General features: G+C 47.1%; 4 protein-coding genes across 4 annotated transcripts; 2 read left to right on the top strand and 2 right to left on the bottom strand.

Moving 5' to 3' along the window:
• The first annotated feature begins 327 nt into the window (after nucleotides 1–327).
• On the top strand, nucleotides 328–2,694 carry GGS22DRAFT_118085 (DNA-directed RNA polymerase I subunit RPA34.5-domain-containing protein). The gene is made up of 3 exons (XM_047958149.1): nucleotides 328–1,309; nucleotides 1,369–1,682; nucleotides 1,736–2,694. Exons 1-3 carry the CDS (start codon nucleotides 576–578, stop codon nucleotides 2,272–2,274), a joined length of 1,587 nt encoding a protein of 528 aa, XP_047820649.1. The 5' UTR covers nucleotides 328–575; the 3' UTR covers nucleotides 2,275–2,694.
• Nucleotides 2,695–3,274: 580 nt separating this feature from the next.
• GGS22DRAFT_199156 (heterokaryon incompatibility protein-domain-containing protein) lies at nucleotides 3,275–5,694 on the bottom strand (the record flags this gene model as incomplete). The annotated part of the gene is made up of 1 exon (XM_047966249.1): nucleotides 3,275–5,694. The coding sequence occupies one exon, from the start codon at nucleotides 5,692–5,694 to the stop codon at nucleotides 3,325–3,327; it is 2,370 nt and encodes a 789-aa protein (XP_047820648.1). The 3' UTR covers nucleotides 3,275–3,324.
• Nucleotides 5,695–8,242: 2,548 nt separating this feature from the next.
• GGS22DRAFT_118056 (nucleoside phosphorylase domain-containing protein) lies at nucleotides 8,243–10,084 on the top strand. Its single transcript, XM_047958147.1, has 2 exons — nucleotides 8,243–9,559; nucleotides 9,801–10,084. The coding sequence occupies exons 1-2, from the start codon at nucleotides 8,448–8,450 to the stop codon at nucleotides 10,051–10,053; spliced, it is 1,365 nt and encodes a 454-aa protein (XP_047820647.1). The 5' UTR covers nucleotides 8,243–8,447; the 3' UTR covers nucleotides 10,054–10,084.
• Nucleotides 10,085–10,479: 395 nt separating this feature from the next.
• On the bottom strand, nucleotides 10,480–15,367 carry GGS22DRAFT_118073 (tetratricopeptide). Its single transcript, XM_047958148.1, has 3 exons — nucleotides 15,132–15,367; nucleotides 10,913–15,067; nucleotides 10,480–10,719 (listed from the first exon to the last, which is right to left on the bottom strand). The coding sequence occupies exons 1-2, from the start codon at nucleotides 15,248–15,250 to the stop codon at nucleotides 10,933–10,935; spliced, it is 4,254 nt and encodes a 1,417-aa protein (XP_047820646.1). The 5' UTR covers nucleotides 15,251–15,367; the 3' UTR covers nucleotides 10,480–10,719; nucleotides 10,913–10,932.
• Between the last annotated feature and the right edge of the window lie 145 nt (nucleotides 15,368–15,512).

The following is a 15,512-nucleotide window of genomic DNA, read 5'->3' as shown; positions in this document are numbered from 1 at the left end:
GTGTGAAGTATGAAGCTTTGCTAAAATGGATGTTCAATTTCTACGAGCTAATCCATATATAGTTAGATTGGAATCGCTGAGTACTCTTTCTTGATTGGCCAGTCACTGCGAAAGGAGCGAGCAGGGATTCTGCTTGTGCGCTTGGATTTTCGAGTAGACGGATCGGATATATGATACTCCGAAAAGCTCACTATGGAACTTATATGTGCCCCACATCGATTCCCCAGCCCCGCGGCTGATAGCGCGCCGTAATCAGTACTAGGTACGTACCCGTGAACTCGCGCGTTAGCATTAGGAAAGCTCCAAAAAAAACTTTTGAACAATCATGGCGTGAAGTCAATTCATTCAATTTTCACTTCTCAATCCTTTTTCGATCTCAACCTTTTCAATTCCACCTTACCCGAATTTCGTCTTCGCCATCGGAACACCATCGTTGTTCAGATACATCGATATAGATCTTACACACCAAAATACTACCCCTTTTCTAACATTTCGTCAGCTTCTCTTCACATTCTGCGCTCACATACTCAACTTCACTTCCGTTCACTACTTGTGTAGTAGTGCGGATATTCACGATGGCGAAGCATCGCGCTCGCGCCCCCATCGCATCTCTTGACTCTTTGGTGTCACGCGTCCGCGACCAAAAGGCTGCGACGAATTCTACACCCGGTTCTAGTAAATTACAAAATACCAAGAAATTCGCCGAGACTAGTGATAGCGGAGATAGTGATGACACTAGCTCAGATGACAGCGATGGAAGCAACAGTGATAGTGAGGTTGATGTAGATGCTGCTAGGAAGAAGTATACGGAGAAGCAGAAAAGCAAGCGCAAGAGTACTCAACAATCCATTCCCACGAAGTCACAACCTACCAAATCTACGTCAACCTCGAACGAATTACCTACAACCAAACCTACCAAATCGACGACCTTCAATTCTAAGGATTCTGAGTCTGATTCCGACTCTGATTCCGACTCCTCTTCTCAGAGCTCAGACTCAAGCGACATTCCGACGCAGAACACTGTTACGAAACAAGAATCCCCCGAAAAGAATGGTGATAAAGATAGTAGCGACTCAGACAGCGACACTTCTAGTGAGAACGAAAGTGAGAATGAAAGTGAAGATGGAAATAGAGATAAAGCGACGAGTGCACAGCGACCTGCCGAGGTTGAATCATCTAGCGACGAGGATAGCGATAGTAGTTCCTCCGATGCTGATGAGGAATCTACCCATGACGCCATGGATGTCGATGATAATAACGAGGTAATTGTTAATGGCAACACTCCTGCACCAGGCTCGGCTTCCCAAGTGTAAGTTCCCTTTCACCTTAATATATACGAAATATTCTAATTCAATAACGCAACTTCAGCTCTCGGCCTGCATGGATTGACAATTCCAATTTCGTTCTTCGCAAGGCTTCTTCTGACAACCCCGCCAAGGAAGTTGCTGATTTTTTCAATAACACCAACCTAGAAGGAAAGCAAGTCTGGTATTTCACGGCGCCAGCTTCATTGCCAATCACTGTCTTGAAGGATATGGAAATCGACCTATCCAAGGCGACGACCGGAGAAGCTCTACTAAATCACAAAGGAGATGACTATGGATTAGATCTAGAATCCCATGCTACTAGCACGCAGATTCAGCTTCTCATTCCGTCACAGGGTGGTGATAAGTACGCTGCTCGTAAGTCTTACAACATTACTCCTCGTGTACATGCATTGTTTAACAAATATCAGTAAACCGCGGTATTGACTCGACCGTTCATCTCCGCCGGATTGCTAAATTCGGCCCCGGTGGAGCTGTTAGTGCTACAGCCACCGATGATTATGCGCCGATTCCGAAGGCTATTAGAGAACAGCCCCAGGGTCTGAAACCTCGTTTCACCCCCATCGGTGTTCCCACCCCCACGTGGCAGGGTATTTCCTCAGCCTCGGTGAGCCAATCAAACGGTTCAAAGAAATCCAAAAAGTCGGATGGTGTCAGTGGTCAGCTGAAGAGGAAACATCCCGGACAAGGAGCTGATCAAGCAACTGCTGAGCAGGGATCGCAATCCAAAGGAAAGTCTGCGAAGAGACCGAAAACTTCTAAATCCAAGGAAACGCCCATTCAACCGCCTGCCATAACGCTATCGGCATCGGCGCCTGGTGCTATTGATACACCTTCGAAGGTGCGAACGCCTACGAACAAGGCTAAGAATGACAAGGCTGCATTCAAACCGAAGAAGGAAACTCCGGTGCCTGTTCCTACTGTTCTTAGCATGAACATGAGACGTTAAGTCGAGGAATACTGGAGCTCCTAGGAGCTTTTATTTAGACCGGTTACAACACTTCAATAACGCATGGCTTTGAAGTTCCAATCTTGCCTCAGGTGAAAACACCCTGGTCGAACGTTTCCATACACGATTCATCTATTCGCACGATTTAACTGCGACAATGGAGAATACTTGCAGAGGTTTGCCAATTTAGGTGGCAAAGACAAGTGCGTTTCATACGTGGATGTTATTTCGGAATAATAGGGGCAAGGCGTCAAATGGCAAAAGTTCACGAATCATGATTAGCGTGGACTTCTCGCTGGTCTTGAGATACCACGCGCGGTCGCCCGCACACTTGGCCTTTTGCTGGTGGCTATGTAAATAAGATGATGCTCCTTAGGCTACTATCAAAAGTTGCTAGATAGTAATTAATTGTGCTAAGACAAGAGTTGTGCTCTTCCAAGTATGCGAATCATGTTTTACTACCATTATCCTGTCAACGCTTACTAATATTCACTTAAGTAATCCAGCACATCGCAGCGCTTAGTGGAAAAGGGGCTGCTTAGTCATTGCTGAGTAAAGTTTATACTCGATGCTGACTTAAAGCTTACATAATTCACTGTCGCCCACTCCCCTTCAAGTTGTTCATTCTTGTAGGAGAGGTGGATAGAAAACCTAATCTTAGGTATTTCATAGGTAAGTATTCTAAGTAAGAAGTAACTTCTGTCAACTTTTAATAGCTTTGAGTAGGAACTAAATTCTACTTCGCAATACAACGAACACCCAAATTTCGCTTTGCTGACTAATCATTTGTTATTAGTAATATTTATCGAAAGGGGTCAACCATTCCGTATCTATAGATTCATTTCTTGTCAAGGGCATTAAATACATTTTGACGTGATATAAAGTTCCGTTTGGGTGTTGTTCAAAAACACTCCATACATAGCCCCGAAGCTTGATCGACCGAAGGTGTCTTTTGTCATGGGATTGACTCTATATTTGATGCGGCTTATGGATAGCTTTGCCCATCCACATGCTTCTCCCTTGGTAAATACTAGGTAAGCAGACCGCATATCAGCCTAGTTTAACTCGTTGCCATGTAAACTGTTTTGGAAGCCAATCCTTTATATAGAAACTCTCATACCCGCCACCCAAACCACGGCCACCACCATCACCGCCATCATCATTGTCATCATAATCGTCGTCGTCATCATCACCATCATCACCATCATCATCATTATCGTCATTGTCGTCGTCGTTGTCGTCGTCACCTTCAAGGGAATATATCGAACCATCACTATCCGAATGGATCGAAATGCCATTTCGTGTGATGCGCTTGAAGGTCGAGGTGGACATTCGACATAGCTCACTATCATCGAGTTTAATAAACCCGACTCGTTCATAGTGGTCTCCATTCTTCATAGCGACTATCACAAAATTCGCAAGGCCTTCGCTTGACCGCCCTCCTGATTCTAGATGGTGTGTAGGTTGTGAGAATTTCTTCCTTTTCTCGAAAATAAGAGCCAAAAAGTGCCCATCTGGATTAGCGGATATAATCTTTTCTGAGATATCCCCATCAAGAGCTAGTGAAATTGCTGCCCTAGAGTTCTCATCTAGTTGGGATGTGCCGGTTGGCCAAACCCATGCCAACGATGATCCGTCATCATTAGGGCCTGGTTCTCGGATATTCGATTCGAGTTCAAATGTCCAACACTCGACGTCTAGGAACTTTGAAAGCTTGCTAAAATCACTCTTCTTGATATTCTGATCAAAAGCATCCTGAAACCCTAAGATTGGCCCATCTTGGAGATGCACTGAAACAGTGCCAGCCAATTTCGGAGGCCTGCTGTATTCGTTAAAAAACCGTCTGATCGGGGTTTTCCATCCGGTCCAAGACCAACTTGGGAAATCTTCACGGCGAGGTTCTTTAATCTCCATCGTATCTTCCGATTCAATTGTAGATTCCCAGCAAAGGCTCGCAAGGAAAGCCTGTTCGACCAAATTGTTTTTGTCGGCGGAGAAAGGCATTCCCCAAAAGTGGTATACTGGGTTTTGGCTCTGCTGGTGCAGTCGTAGTATCCCGAGAATTCCGTTAAGCGCGTCACTGTTGAAGGACAATTCCCGACGACAGTACGATTCAATATGGTCCCACGCGCTCAGCTTCTGTCCGAATAGGCTGATTGGACCTTCATTCAGGCTAGCGATGAAGAAGTCCTTATTACTTGGTTCACGGACTGTCTCCCGACAAGTCATGCCCTTGCATTGGAAGAACATCTCCTTTTTGGTGAACACGATGCACCTTCGCGAACAAATGGATTCTTGATAGGTCCAGCCCCTGGTTATCCACTTCGACTGGAAAAATGATTCGCACTTTTGCTCAACTGATACCAAGTATGTATCGCTACTCACCTTCGCTGAGAGCTGTGCGTCACGTCTTCTATTGCCAACCCCTGGAAGCCCAAACTCTGGTCCTTCACCTGCAGCGGCAACAATAGTCAATTCCGCTTGTTGATATACTAAATCCATTTTTTGGATCTGATCATGTTTGGCCTGAGGATCATCCTGCGGAATGCAATACCTATCAATCCATATATATTGATACCCCAGCTCTTCGGTAAGCCATGCTGCATCCTTGATAGTCTCTGGGGCTGTTTCTAGCAGGCCTCTACCTTGACTGCTCTGGGAGCTATTTGCGGGTGGCTGCGAACTACCCCAGACGTAACTAAGGGCGACATATTTGCATCCTGGCTTGGCCTCCTCGATGGTTCCTGTACGTACATCAATAACACGGAGAGACGGTACGAGTTCGGATTCGACAGGGTTGCAATCTGTTCCGTGTTGGTCATGACATGTCGATATCCAATTCCTAAGAAGTGTGAGATTGATTTTCGCCGGATCTATTTTCCTGAGAGTTCTTGCAGTGTCATTGGAATCGCTCGAATATTCCTGTATCGCGAGTCCTAGAACACAATCGGTGGGCCATGACTGGTTGGCGCTCGATAATTTTGGATCTTGGTAGTTCTCGGTGCCATACATCGTTGGCTGTAGATTATCTGCATCACCATAGAATCCCTCTTCATCCTCTCTCCCAAACATAATTTGTTCAACTTTGTTACCAACACGTTCCTCTTCTCTGACAAGGGCAGAAAGTAGGATGCATACTGGACAGTCCCTTGTCAGCGTCGGCACCTCGATCTTGAGGAAATATCTTTCTTGTTGCTCATCATTCTCTGATAGTTCAGAAATGTCGTCTTCGGGTGGCAGTTCGCAGATTCGTCGCGTTGATGGCGCGCACGCCTGACGGATGATATCTTTCCAGTCGATTTCGGCGCACCGAACACATAGAGTAGTAGTCGTTTTGGCGGTATTAGTGGCTTTCGCGTTCGTATTCACAGTATAATTTGGAGCCAGTTCATGCCCTTCATCCGTCTGAGAACTTTCCATAGCTCGTTTCGACAAACAACAACCCATCATAAAATAAGATTTACGAGGTAGGTAGAAGGAGTTTTATCAAATCAGAGCGTACCTAGGTATCCTGTGACTTAAAAACACCGTAAGGAAAGAGTAATGCCTATATGTCTTCGGTACGATGACCTTCAACTAGGAGAGTTAGTAACAACTTCTCAGGTAACATCGTTATTCTGTTAGGTCTGCATCGTGGCACCTCCCACTTGAAGCCCCTCAGTTGTTACGTGTTTGATAGCCTACCGTATCCTTGGTAAGGAAATGTGACTTGCTGATCATAGGTTCAGCTCAGAACTAGTCTTTTGGATTAGTGTGGGCATCTACAACGGGTTATCACCTTTACTGCTTTGTACTAGATAGGTGGAGATCCTTCCCTAAGCCAGTATTATAGTTACCTATAACTATGGAATTAGGTAGGTAATTTCTAAGGTTGATATTACCTAAATTTGATATTCAAAAGATCAAACGCAATCGGATATTATTAGATGGGATTTTTCCGTTTGATAGGACCTGAGCGCCGAGACGACTGAGGCATTTTCAGGATAATGATGTAGTAGTTGGCAATGTGTTGTTCACTTAGCCTCAGGCACCCCGGCTCAGGCTCAGGTTCAAAAATACAGCGGGACCAGGTCCATAAATGCGCCAAAACCCGCAAATATAGTGGTGGATTACAACACAACTGGGCTCAAGGGCTAAAGCCGTATATTTTAGAACCCGTCGCACCGTGTGGCATTCCTCTTTATGGCTGAGCACCTGAAGGCTGGTGGGTGCCCGCTATTTCTCAGTGAATTTATAGGCGAACAGATCACCATTAATTCTGTAACTCAATAGTACAGTATCAAGTGATTGCTTATCTAATTACACACTGGGCAAGAGACGTGGCTGATATACCTTAAGGTTTATATATATGGCATATTGATTCCATACCTAAGCTTAATCCAAATTTCTTTGGAATTTTCAATAAATTTGGCAGATAATTACCAAAATTATAGGCATTAGATGCACATACATTCATTTCTGTTGGTTACCTACTTAGGTAGAGTTGGTAATGTTGGCTGAATCAATTCGGGAGGTCGCTGTAATGCGCTAGAATTATGGCGTTAGTAGGCGCTAAAGTTATAATACCTAGTACCTCCATAGTAGGCTGGCTAACCTCTCTAAATGAAAGTTCACTCCCTTATTAAAACAACTCCTCGAGATCGAAACGTAACGTTTGAATTCACAATTACGAATATTTCTTCACTCATAGGACTTCGTACTTCGAAGGATGGATTTGAAGGCTGAAATTTCAGAAACTCCAGTAACAAATCGTATCGTTAATGTCCTTGTTGGCAATATTCGATGACTAATCACAACGCTTAGGTAACACATTTGTAAGCTTGACAATAGGGGGACACTTCCTAGGTAGCCAGCTCTCCAAAGGGTCTATATTGGTCCTTCCCCAGATATGGCAATTCACAAGTCCCTCGATGGTGTCAAACTAAGATATTTTCCACGATTCAAGTGAGCCCTAACCTAGGACGCCGTAATCGACTCAGGTCTTGCCGTCCCGGATAGATCCCCCACACGGATCGACTTGACTACCGGCCTCTAGTCCCAGAATAGCCTCTTACATGAATGACCACCAATAGGAGGCCCAAAAACTACCGTTTCAGCTGGTCTAAAGGGAATCCAATTTTCTGAAGAATGCGCCTAATTAATAGCTGGCAAATTTAGCGGAGCTGACGGGATTGCCGCGACTGAAATTCTAATAGGGGTGATTCTTCGCATGAAACCCACTCCGACACGCAACACGACGAAACAAACAGGAATTAAGACAGTCCTAGATGCCCAGTTTATAAGCCTCAAGATCTCAGATTACTTTGCTCTATACTAGGTAGGTAAGCTGGTGATCATTGCCAGGGTGATCCCCACTTTGGTTTATATCAATCTGAGGTTGTCACAAGAAGCGATGGCAAGGTAGATAGGTCCCAATATTCCGAATAATACCTTCTCAGTGACTGTTTCTAGGTATTATGATACAGTTCTGTTGTTGGTCATCTTGTTGTACTGACCAGTGGCCCAGGAGGTACCATACTATTCCTGTTTGACCTATTAATGACATTAAATGAGGTTGTTATTAATATATTCTGTCAGCTCGACTCAATAACCCCAAAAATTGAAGCGAAAGGTATGAGACATATATGATCTATTCGTGCCACATCGACGTTATCTATCCCCATTGTAGATAAATCGTGTGTATGCCTGATCTCTTCTTCCGCTAGCGCTGAAAGACCTTTTGGAATAGCTGCGGGGAAGAACGTTTGATTAGATGAACCAGAGTTTTATCGCATGGCCAAGGTTAATAAGTCGAGAAAATAAGGCCAATATATTTCGAAGCTGAATTTAGTGTCACTTGTATTGGTTCTCGTCTCATTCTGGTGCATGATTTCGTGTGTTCAGCTCATGCGGCAACATCAATCTGCTCGGTGCCCAATATATCATTCTTCACGTGCCATGTTCATAGGTAGGGGCAAGTTAGAATCCTCGTAAGTAGGTAGCTATTGGTAGTTAGCCCAGAAGCAAGCCATGTCCCGTATCTTGTGTTCTTGCTATATTAACCTCTTTGTTCCTCTTCACTTAAGGATAGCTTCCACGATACTTGCAAGATTCCATCAATGATCTCCCTTCTGAAAAGCCCACTTCGAAATAACTTACATATTTTTATCCCTTAAACTCCCCATAATATCATCATGTCGGACCCTAACGATTACACCGTGGGCTGGATCAGCGCCAGCTCTATCGAAGCCACAGCTGCAGCAGCCTTTCTCGACGATATGCATGAAAACCTTTCCTCCAAAGCTAGAGGAGATCATAACACTTACATCCTCGGCCGTATTGGACAGCACAACGTCGCCATAGCTGTCCTTCCAGATGGAGAACCCGGGATAGCAGCCGCAGCAGATGTTGCTAGCGATATGCTACTCACTTTCCGCAACGTCCGCATCGGCGTTCTGGTTGGGATTGGTGGCGGCGCACCAAGCAGCGTGAACGATATCAGACTAGGCGATGTCGTGGTTAGTTCCAATGATAATGAGCATGGCGGCCACGGTGGCGTGTTTCAATACGACTATGGAAAGACAATCCAAGAGCAGGAATTCCGCTATACTGGACACTTGAACAGACCCCCTCGAGCGCTAAGAACAGCCGTGACCGCCGTCAGATCCAGACATCAGCTTAGAGGCCCTCAGATCAAGGAGAAAGTCCAGGCTATCATTTCCACCAACCGACATCTTGAGAAATCTTTCAGGTCGCCGGATCCAAGAACTGACAGGTTATACAAGTCATCCGTCGTACACCCTCCTAATACTAGGAGGCCGTGTTGGGAAGTCTGTGGGGATGGCTTCGCAAAAGTGGTACAACGAGAAGAACGCTCAGGTTCCGCGGAAGGCCCGGCCGTCCACTACGGCTTGATTGCCTCCGCAAACCAAGAGATGAGAGACGCCCTCCTCAGAGACAAGTTCTTCGAAGAGAAGGGCGTGTTGTGTTTTGAAAGAGAGGCAGCGGGTCTGATGAATAGCTTTCCTTGCCTTGTCATCCGCGGTATATGCGACTACGCAGATACCCACCGAAATAAAGACTGGCAGGCATATGCAGCACTTACGGCCGCAGCGTATGCGAAGGATCTATTGTCTCAGGTAGTCCCCGACCAAGTTGAGGCTGAGAGACCGGCCAAACCTAGCGCTGGCCCTCCCCCGTCAGGAGATAATAACCATATCGGAAACATATCTCAACCCACTGATACCCCTCATCCGGGAGCCACTTCTCAACCTGGAGGCACTTCCCATCACGGCGGTGCCTCGCAGCCCGGCGGCAATCGCCCACCTGGAGGGAATTACCAGCCAAGCGGTACTCCCCATCCTAGCAACAACCCCAGCGGAGCCCCTCCGGCTGTCAGTACTCCGCACCCTGGTAGCAGTACTCCCCAACCCGGTGACACTTTCTTACCTGGCGGCAATCATCATACCCCGCAGCCTGGAAGCAACCTTCCAACTAGCGGCGCCTCCTACCCCGGTGGTGCCCCGCAGCCCGGTGGTGCCCCGCAGCCCGGTGGAAACTACCAGCCTGGTGGCAATTACCAACCTAGCGGCAATTGCCAGCCCGGCAGCGTTCCCCAACCCGGTGGCGTTCACCACCCCAGCAGTCCACCTCCAGCCGGCTGCATCCCACACCCAGGATGTACCTGCCAGCCCCCTTCCGGGATCCATCCGAGCCCAAAGTATAAAGAAAGAATCGGACACTTCCTCAAGAAAGAAATCGACGCCGCGATTCTGCGAGACAAGACCGGCTTCGAAGTAGCGTTACGAACACTCGTAAACGGGATCGAGCTCGTGCACGGACACGGGAGCGCATGGAAGCCGCTAGGCCACCAAGTGATCGAGTTCCAGAAAGCGTGGCAGATCACGGAGCCGCAGGTGCGGGAGGGGAAGAAGGCCGCACAGGGGAACACGTGGCATAAGTGGCAGCAGACGCGGCTGGACAAGAGTGTGAGTTTGCAGAGGAGGTTCCATGCGGCGCATAATGAGTTTTTGGCTTGGTCGAATGATTGGGCTTTTGATAGTACGATTGGGTTTGCTTCTATGCAGAGGGTTTTGTGGAGTGTGTGGAGGGTGATGGAGTATATGGGGATTGCGGAAGACGTTTAGGAAGGTTGACGAGAGATTGGGATGGGAATGGGTCTTGGGGAAATTTTGGATGGCAAATAGCTAGCTTGAAATTGCGCTTAGTCAAGGGGGAATCACAAGATTGGAGATATTCTCCTATAGTTTGGTAAGATGACTCGGAATCATATTTTGAAACTCAACTTTACATTTTTTTCCCATCATGTGAAGTAGCCATGGTCATCGTTCATTCGTACATAACATCATCGTTCCCAACATGAAGGGCTCGTCCAACCATCTTGTCCCCAGCTCACTCGCAGCCCAAAATATTCGATATGTTAAATGGCGGTGTCATCAACTGTGCCTGAAGAGTTCGATTAGTTACTCATTTAAGAAATGAACTTGAAGATAAACCATGATAAGAGGTATGCTGCATCAGATTTGGATGATTATGCATCAATGAAGATCTCAGCCCCGTCTTGAAACATATTTACGGTATCCATATATCATCATAACAGCAGTTAACGAAAGGGAGAAAAAAGGGCTCTATAACATACCGAGCACCGATAGTGCGGTTTTAGGAGGCAACCGCACTACCTAGGGATTCCCAACCACTACTATTCCAAGGGGCGATGAAGATTGCTGTCTGTGCATCGGCAGCTTTTCCAGTCCCAGCGTATGCATCAGCAAGGTCCACGGCGCCAAGTTCACCTCGGGGTGGGATAGCCTTCAATGCCACCTTCAGGGCCATGTCTGCCGGATATTCTTCCCCGCTAACCTCGGCCAACCTAGACCACCCATGTGGTAGGTGTGGGTATAACATAACATCGTTTTGGAGTTGGGTAAGGACATCGGCATCTGTACTAGTCTCCGACAAAACGGCAACAGCGCGGAATACCTCTCCGATTTGAGAATGTTCTGCATCAGTAACCTTATCACTGGTGCGGAGTGTTTGGAGCTCTGAAGTTACGGCTTCTAGCGACTCCTCATCCTCGTCTAGCAACGCGATGATTCCTAATAGAAGTACGGATTGTACGTGTCTTGAGTCTTTCTCGATCACGTCAAAGAGGACAGTACGTGCTCTTTCCCTAGCTTCTTCAGTACCTGTGGCCCATAACATCTGAGCTAGAACACAGACAGCATCCGGGTTACCATCAGACTCGTCAAGCGCGGTCTCGAAGTACGACACAGCCGCTTCTACATTTTCGGAGAAATATTCGGCTAGGCCAACAGTCAGGTGTGCTGATAATCGAGCTTTTTTGCGTTGCTCCGCTGTGAGTTCGTTTGCGGAATCGTCGCTGCTTAACTGCAAGGCCATCTCTCCACACTCGGAAGCTTTCAAATATTCGCCGGCTGATAGGTAAGACCGTGCGAGATCTGTCTTGGCTAAGGCAAACCGGGCGAGAGATTCCGCCGACTCAGTAGCTTCGTAATTCGCCTCCAGTTGTTCGCAAGCTTTCTCGAGTGTATCTATCGCCCTCAAGATGTCATGAGCTCGTTCTTGATATAGCGTTGAAAGGTGCTGATAAGAAAGGCCTTGGGGATCGAGACGTCGCAGTTGGGCAAGAGCGAATAGTGGTTGAATAAGAGACGTGACACCCAAATTTGGAGGGCTTGTAAGAATATGGTCGAATAACGACGTTGGATACTGACGCCTGGTTAAAAGCGATGATGATTCTGAAATATCCATTGCATGAGTGAAAAGACCACGAGCTTCTTTGGGATCGCCATATAATAGTGCAACGAAGCCTTGGCCTAGCCATGCGTGGGCATAATCGGGATCATTGGACTGGGCTCGTGTAAAGGCCTCATTCGCGAGTTGAATATCATTTTGAAGAAGTGCTAAAGCACCAAGATTCGTCCATGCGTGTGCACCTCGTTCATTGAGGAATAGACTCCGCACGAATGCATGTTGTGCTACAGAGGGATTAATTTCGCTTGTGACAACGCCTAGTGAATTCCAGAATTCCGAATTGCCGGCTTCAAGCTCTATCGCACGCTTGAAACTTCGAACGGCAGCCTTCTGGTATCGACTAGATTGAACACGAAGATCGGGAGGAAGGCAGAGATGGGCTCGATTTTCGGCCCAGCCTAAATTATAATATGCGACGGCTTGGGCATGAATATCATTAGCCGACTCGTAGATTGCTCGTTTGTGAGCTAGAATGGTTGCGTGAAGACTTCGCGTAAGATCCACCCCGAGTTGTTCGTCATCTGAAAAGATACCTTCAGCTAGCACGACATCTTTACCCACGCCGTCAATATCTTCTAATACCGCATAAGCCGATTTGTCATCTGAACCTATATTGAGTAGTGTTCGAAGTTTTTCGGTAGGGAAATCATGTATATGACTTTGGACGGAAGAGAAGATAGAACATGAATCACCAATTGTCTTCCAAAAATTGAAGGTGGTAGCTATGTGAGTGGGTACGGTGAGGGCGAAAGATAAGGTCTCGGTGGCTAGCTCGGCAGACTTCCCAAACAAGCCCTTTTCAACACAATCCAGGGCATTTTCAACCATGGTTTGCATCAAAGCTATAGCGACACCCTCCTCGCCTGGTCGGGTTGATATGACCTCACGATATAGAGTAATGGCGTCGTCGAACTCGCCAAGCTCGCGTTTAACATTGGCGAGCATGTAATTAGTAAACCAGGTGCCGCCAAGTTTGTCGCCATCCTCACGCTCCTCAAATCTCTGAGCATTTTGAATGGCTTTTGTCGCAGCGATATATCGCCCAGAATTATGATAGCTTTCCCCGAGGCCGACCCATGAATGGTAATCTTCGGGAGCTATTCGCAGAGCTTGCTGAAACGACACAATAGCTTTAGCATAATCTTGCTTATTTAGTTCAGCAACTCCCAAGGCAGAGAGGGGCCAACTAATGCCCTTCTTCTTGGACCCAGGAGGTGGCCTAACTTTGCCCGAATCCACAACTCGCTGTGCCACGAGTTCAACTCTGTCCCAATCTCCGTCATCGGCGAACGATCGGGCAAGCCTTTCGGCAGACTCGACTTCAGCCGAGGACAGCTCCACTGCTTTGAGAAAGCATCGCCGAGCCCTTTTTTTGTCTTTCGCGTAATCTGCATAATATATGCCGAGACTACTATATGCCGGCGCATAGTTTAAGTTGCTTTTCAAAGCATCTAGGAAGTATGCGTACGCACCATTCCGGTCCTTTCGAGCAGATTTGGAAGTATCGATATTCCAGATACAGCAACCTAGTCGATACTGGGTCTGTGCTAGTAAGTCCTTGGAAACCGAGGCACGTAGCATCAATGGTAGAAGAGATTCGAGTTCTGCCTTGCCGCGCGTATAATCCCCCTTCAGTGCATATAACCATCCAACCTCGGCGCATACACGGAGGTTGCCACTATCGCCCTCGAGTGCTCTTCCTAGGAAATCAATCGCCTGGTCGTACTCCTCTTCTTCCTCATAAATTAGACCCACACCAATCATAGCTGATGTTGATGTGGGGTCTGCTTCAAGTACCTTGTCAAAAAGGAACTTGGCTTCGCCATGGTTCCTTGGAGATTGATAAAACACCAACGCAGTACCTAAGTAAATCATGAAGGACTGGTTGGCATTCGTAAATATCTTCCCAGTCTTCTCCGTTTCCGCAACCATGGTTTTCATTGCCTTCTTCATAAGTTCTGCATTGCTTTCGTGCTCTTCCAAGTGTTGATAGTATTCGCCCATCAACCTATGAGCAAACAGGGAGTTAGTAGTCGAGATACCCTCTGTCATCATTATGAGCCTGTCTTCATCGGTATACGGTATTACCGAGGTCGGTGCGCCGCCATCCTCATCATCTGAGCTTTCATCATCTGCACCCGATGTTTGTGCGGGCGCTGGAGCCTCTGCTGGTTTCCTCGGAAAAGGGGATAAGTCGCTCGTCATGAACCCAGTCAAGACACGATAGAGATCGCTATCCGGGAAGAAGGAACAGTACTCGTTAAGTACATTGACGTCCCAGTCCTTGATCTCCTTATGGTCACGCCATTCAACTGCTATATCCCAAGCAAGCTTATAAGGGTGTTTGATAATGACCATGTCATTCGCCAATTTCTCAACTACCTGAAGTTCAGCAGCTTTATCAGGCAACGGGGTCACCAGAAGGCGGTCGTATCGGAATTGGAGTAATTTCTCTTCATATTGGCGTCGGACATCGTCATCCTGAACCCAAAGAGTGAGCTGTTCGTAGATATTGCATAGCTCGCTCTGGCATAGGACTTCTCTGTTGACCTCGAGGGTGACTTCACTAAGCTTAGCACCCAGCCTCGTGCGGCGCTCGCCAATGAGCGTATTGATGCGTTTTTTCTCATCCACCTCTAGGATCTGAGCTATTGTCTCGTAAGTTTTAGAAGGGTGGGGAACGCGGCCCTCGAGAGCGGGATAGATAGGGCTATTGGGGAGGATGAGGTGAAGCGCCTGGACGTATTGAGCTCGATCACAACGGGCACGAGCGAAATCAATAAATTTGTCTACAACGTCTTGACACTTATACATCTCATTGGCATCCCTGAATATCTCGGCAAGCTTGAGAGCAGCTAGCTGGTATTTCTGGACGGCCTTCGGACCTTGTTTCTCGTAGATTTTGATCAGGCCTTGCCATGCTTGAGCATCGGATCGAATACCGATAGCAGTTTGGTAGGCGACCTCGGCCAGTTCCGGTTGGTTCTTCTTGTCCAAGGCAAAGGCCTTGAACACATGACTAGAACGAATGTCAGATCCTGCGGTGAATGATAAGGGTGTTCTGGGCAGACAGGGCTACGTACGCTTGGTAATTACGCGCATCTCTGGAGATGACATTTTCGGTCTGTGCTAGAGCATCGTCCCATTTTTGTTGGCGAATGGCATCATTAATAGCCTTTAATGAGGCCTTGATGCTCGCCATCTTAAAGGAGGTGCATCAGGGATGCTAGGGTTCATGTCTTGGGGAGACAAGATCTGGGACGGAAGTGGCATGAGTGTGTTTGCCCAAGTGTCATTTCATCATCGGGTTTTATTTTTTTGAAAGTTATTGGTTTGATGTACGATTTTCGATTTCCGGTGTAGCACGGAAAGGTGGGTCTGGCGAAACTCCGGGAAAATCTAGATCCACTTATTAAACATATGGCGGTCGTGGTTGATGGAATTACGGCATACGTCGGGAGAAT

This window comes from Annulohypoxylon maeteangense (genome assembly GCF_022496945.1).
Source record: "Annulohypoxylon maeteangense strain CBS 123835 unplaced genomic scaffold GGS22scaffold_5, whole genome shotgun sequence".
Lineage (NCBI taxonomy): Eukaryota > Fungi > Ascomycota > Sordariomycetes > Xylariales > Hypoxylaceae > Annulohypoxylon > Annulohypoxylon maeteangense.
The sequence above is the reverse complement of the archived record's forward strand: the minus strand, read 5'-3'. Positions and strand labels throughout refer to the sequence as shown.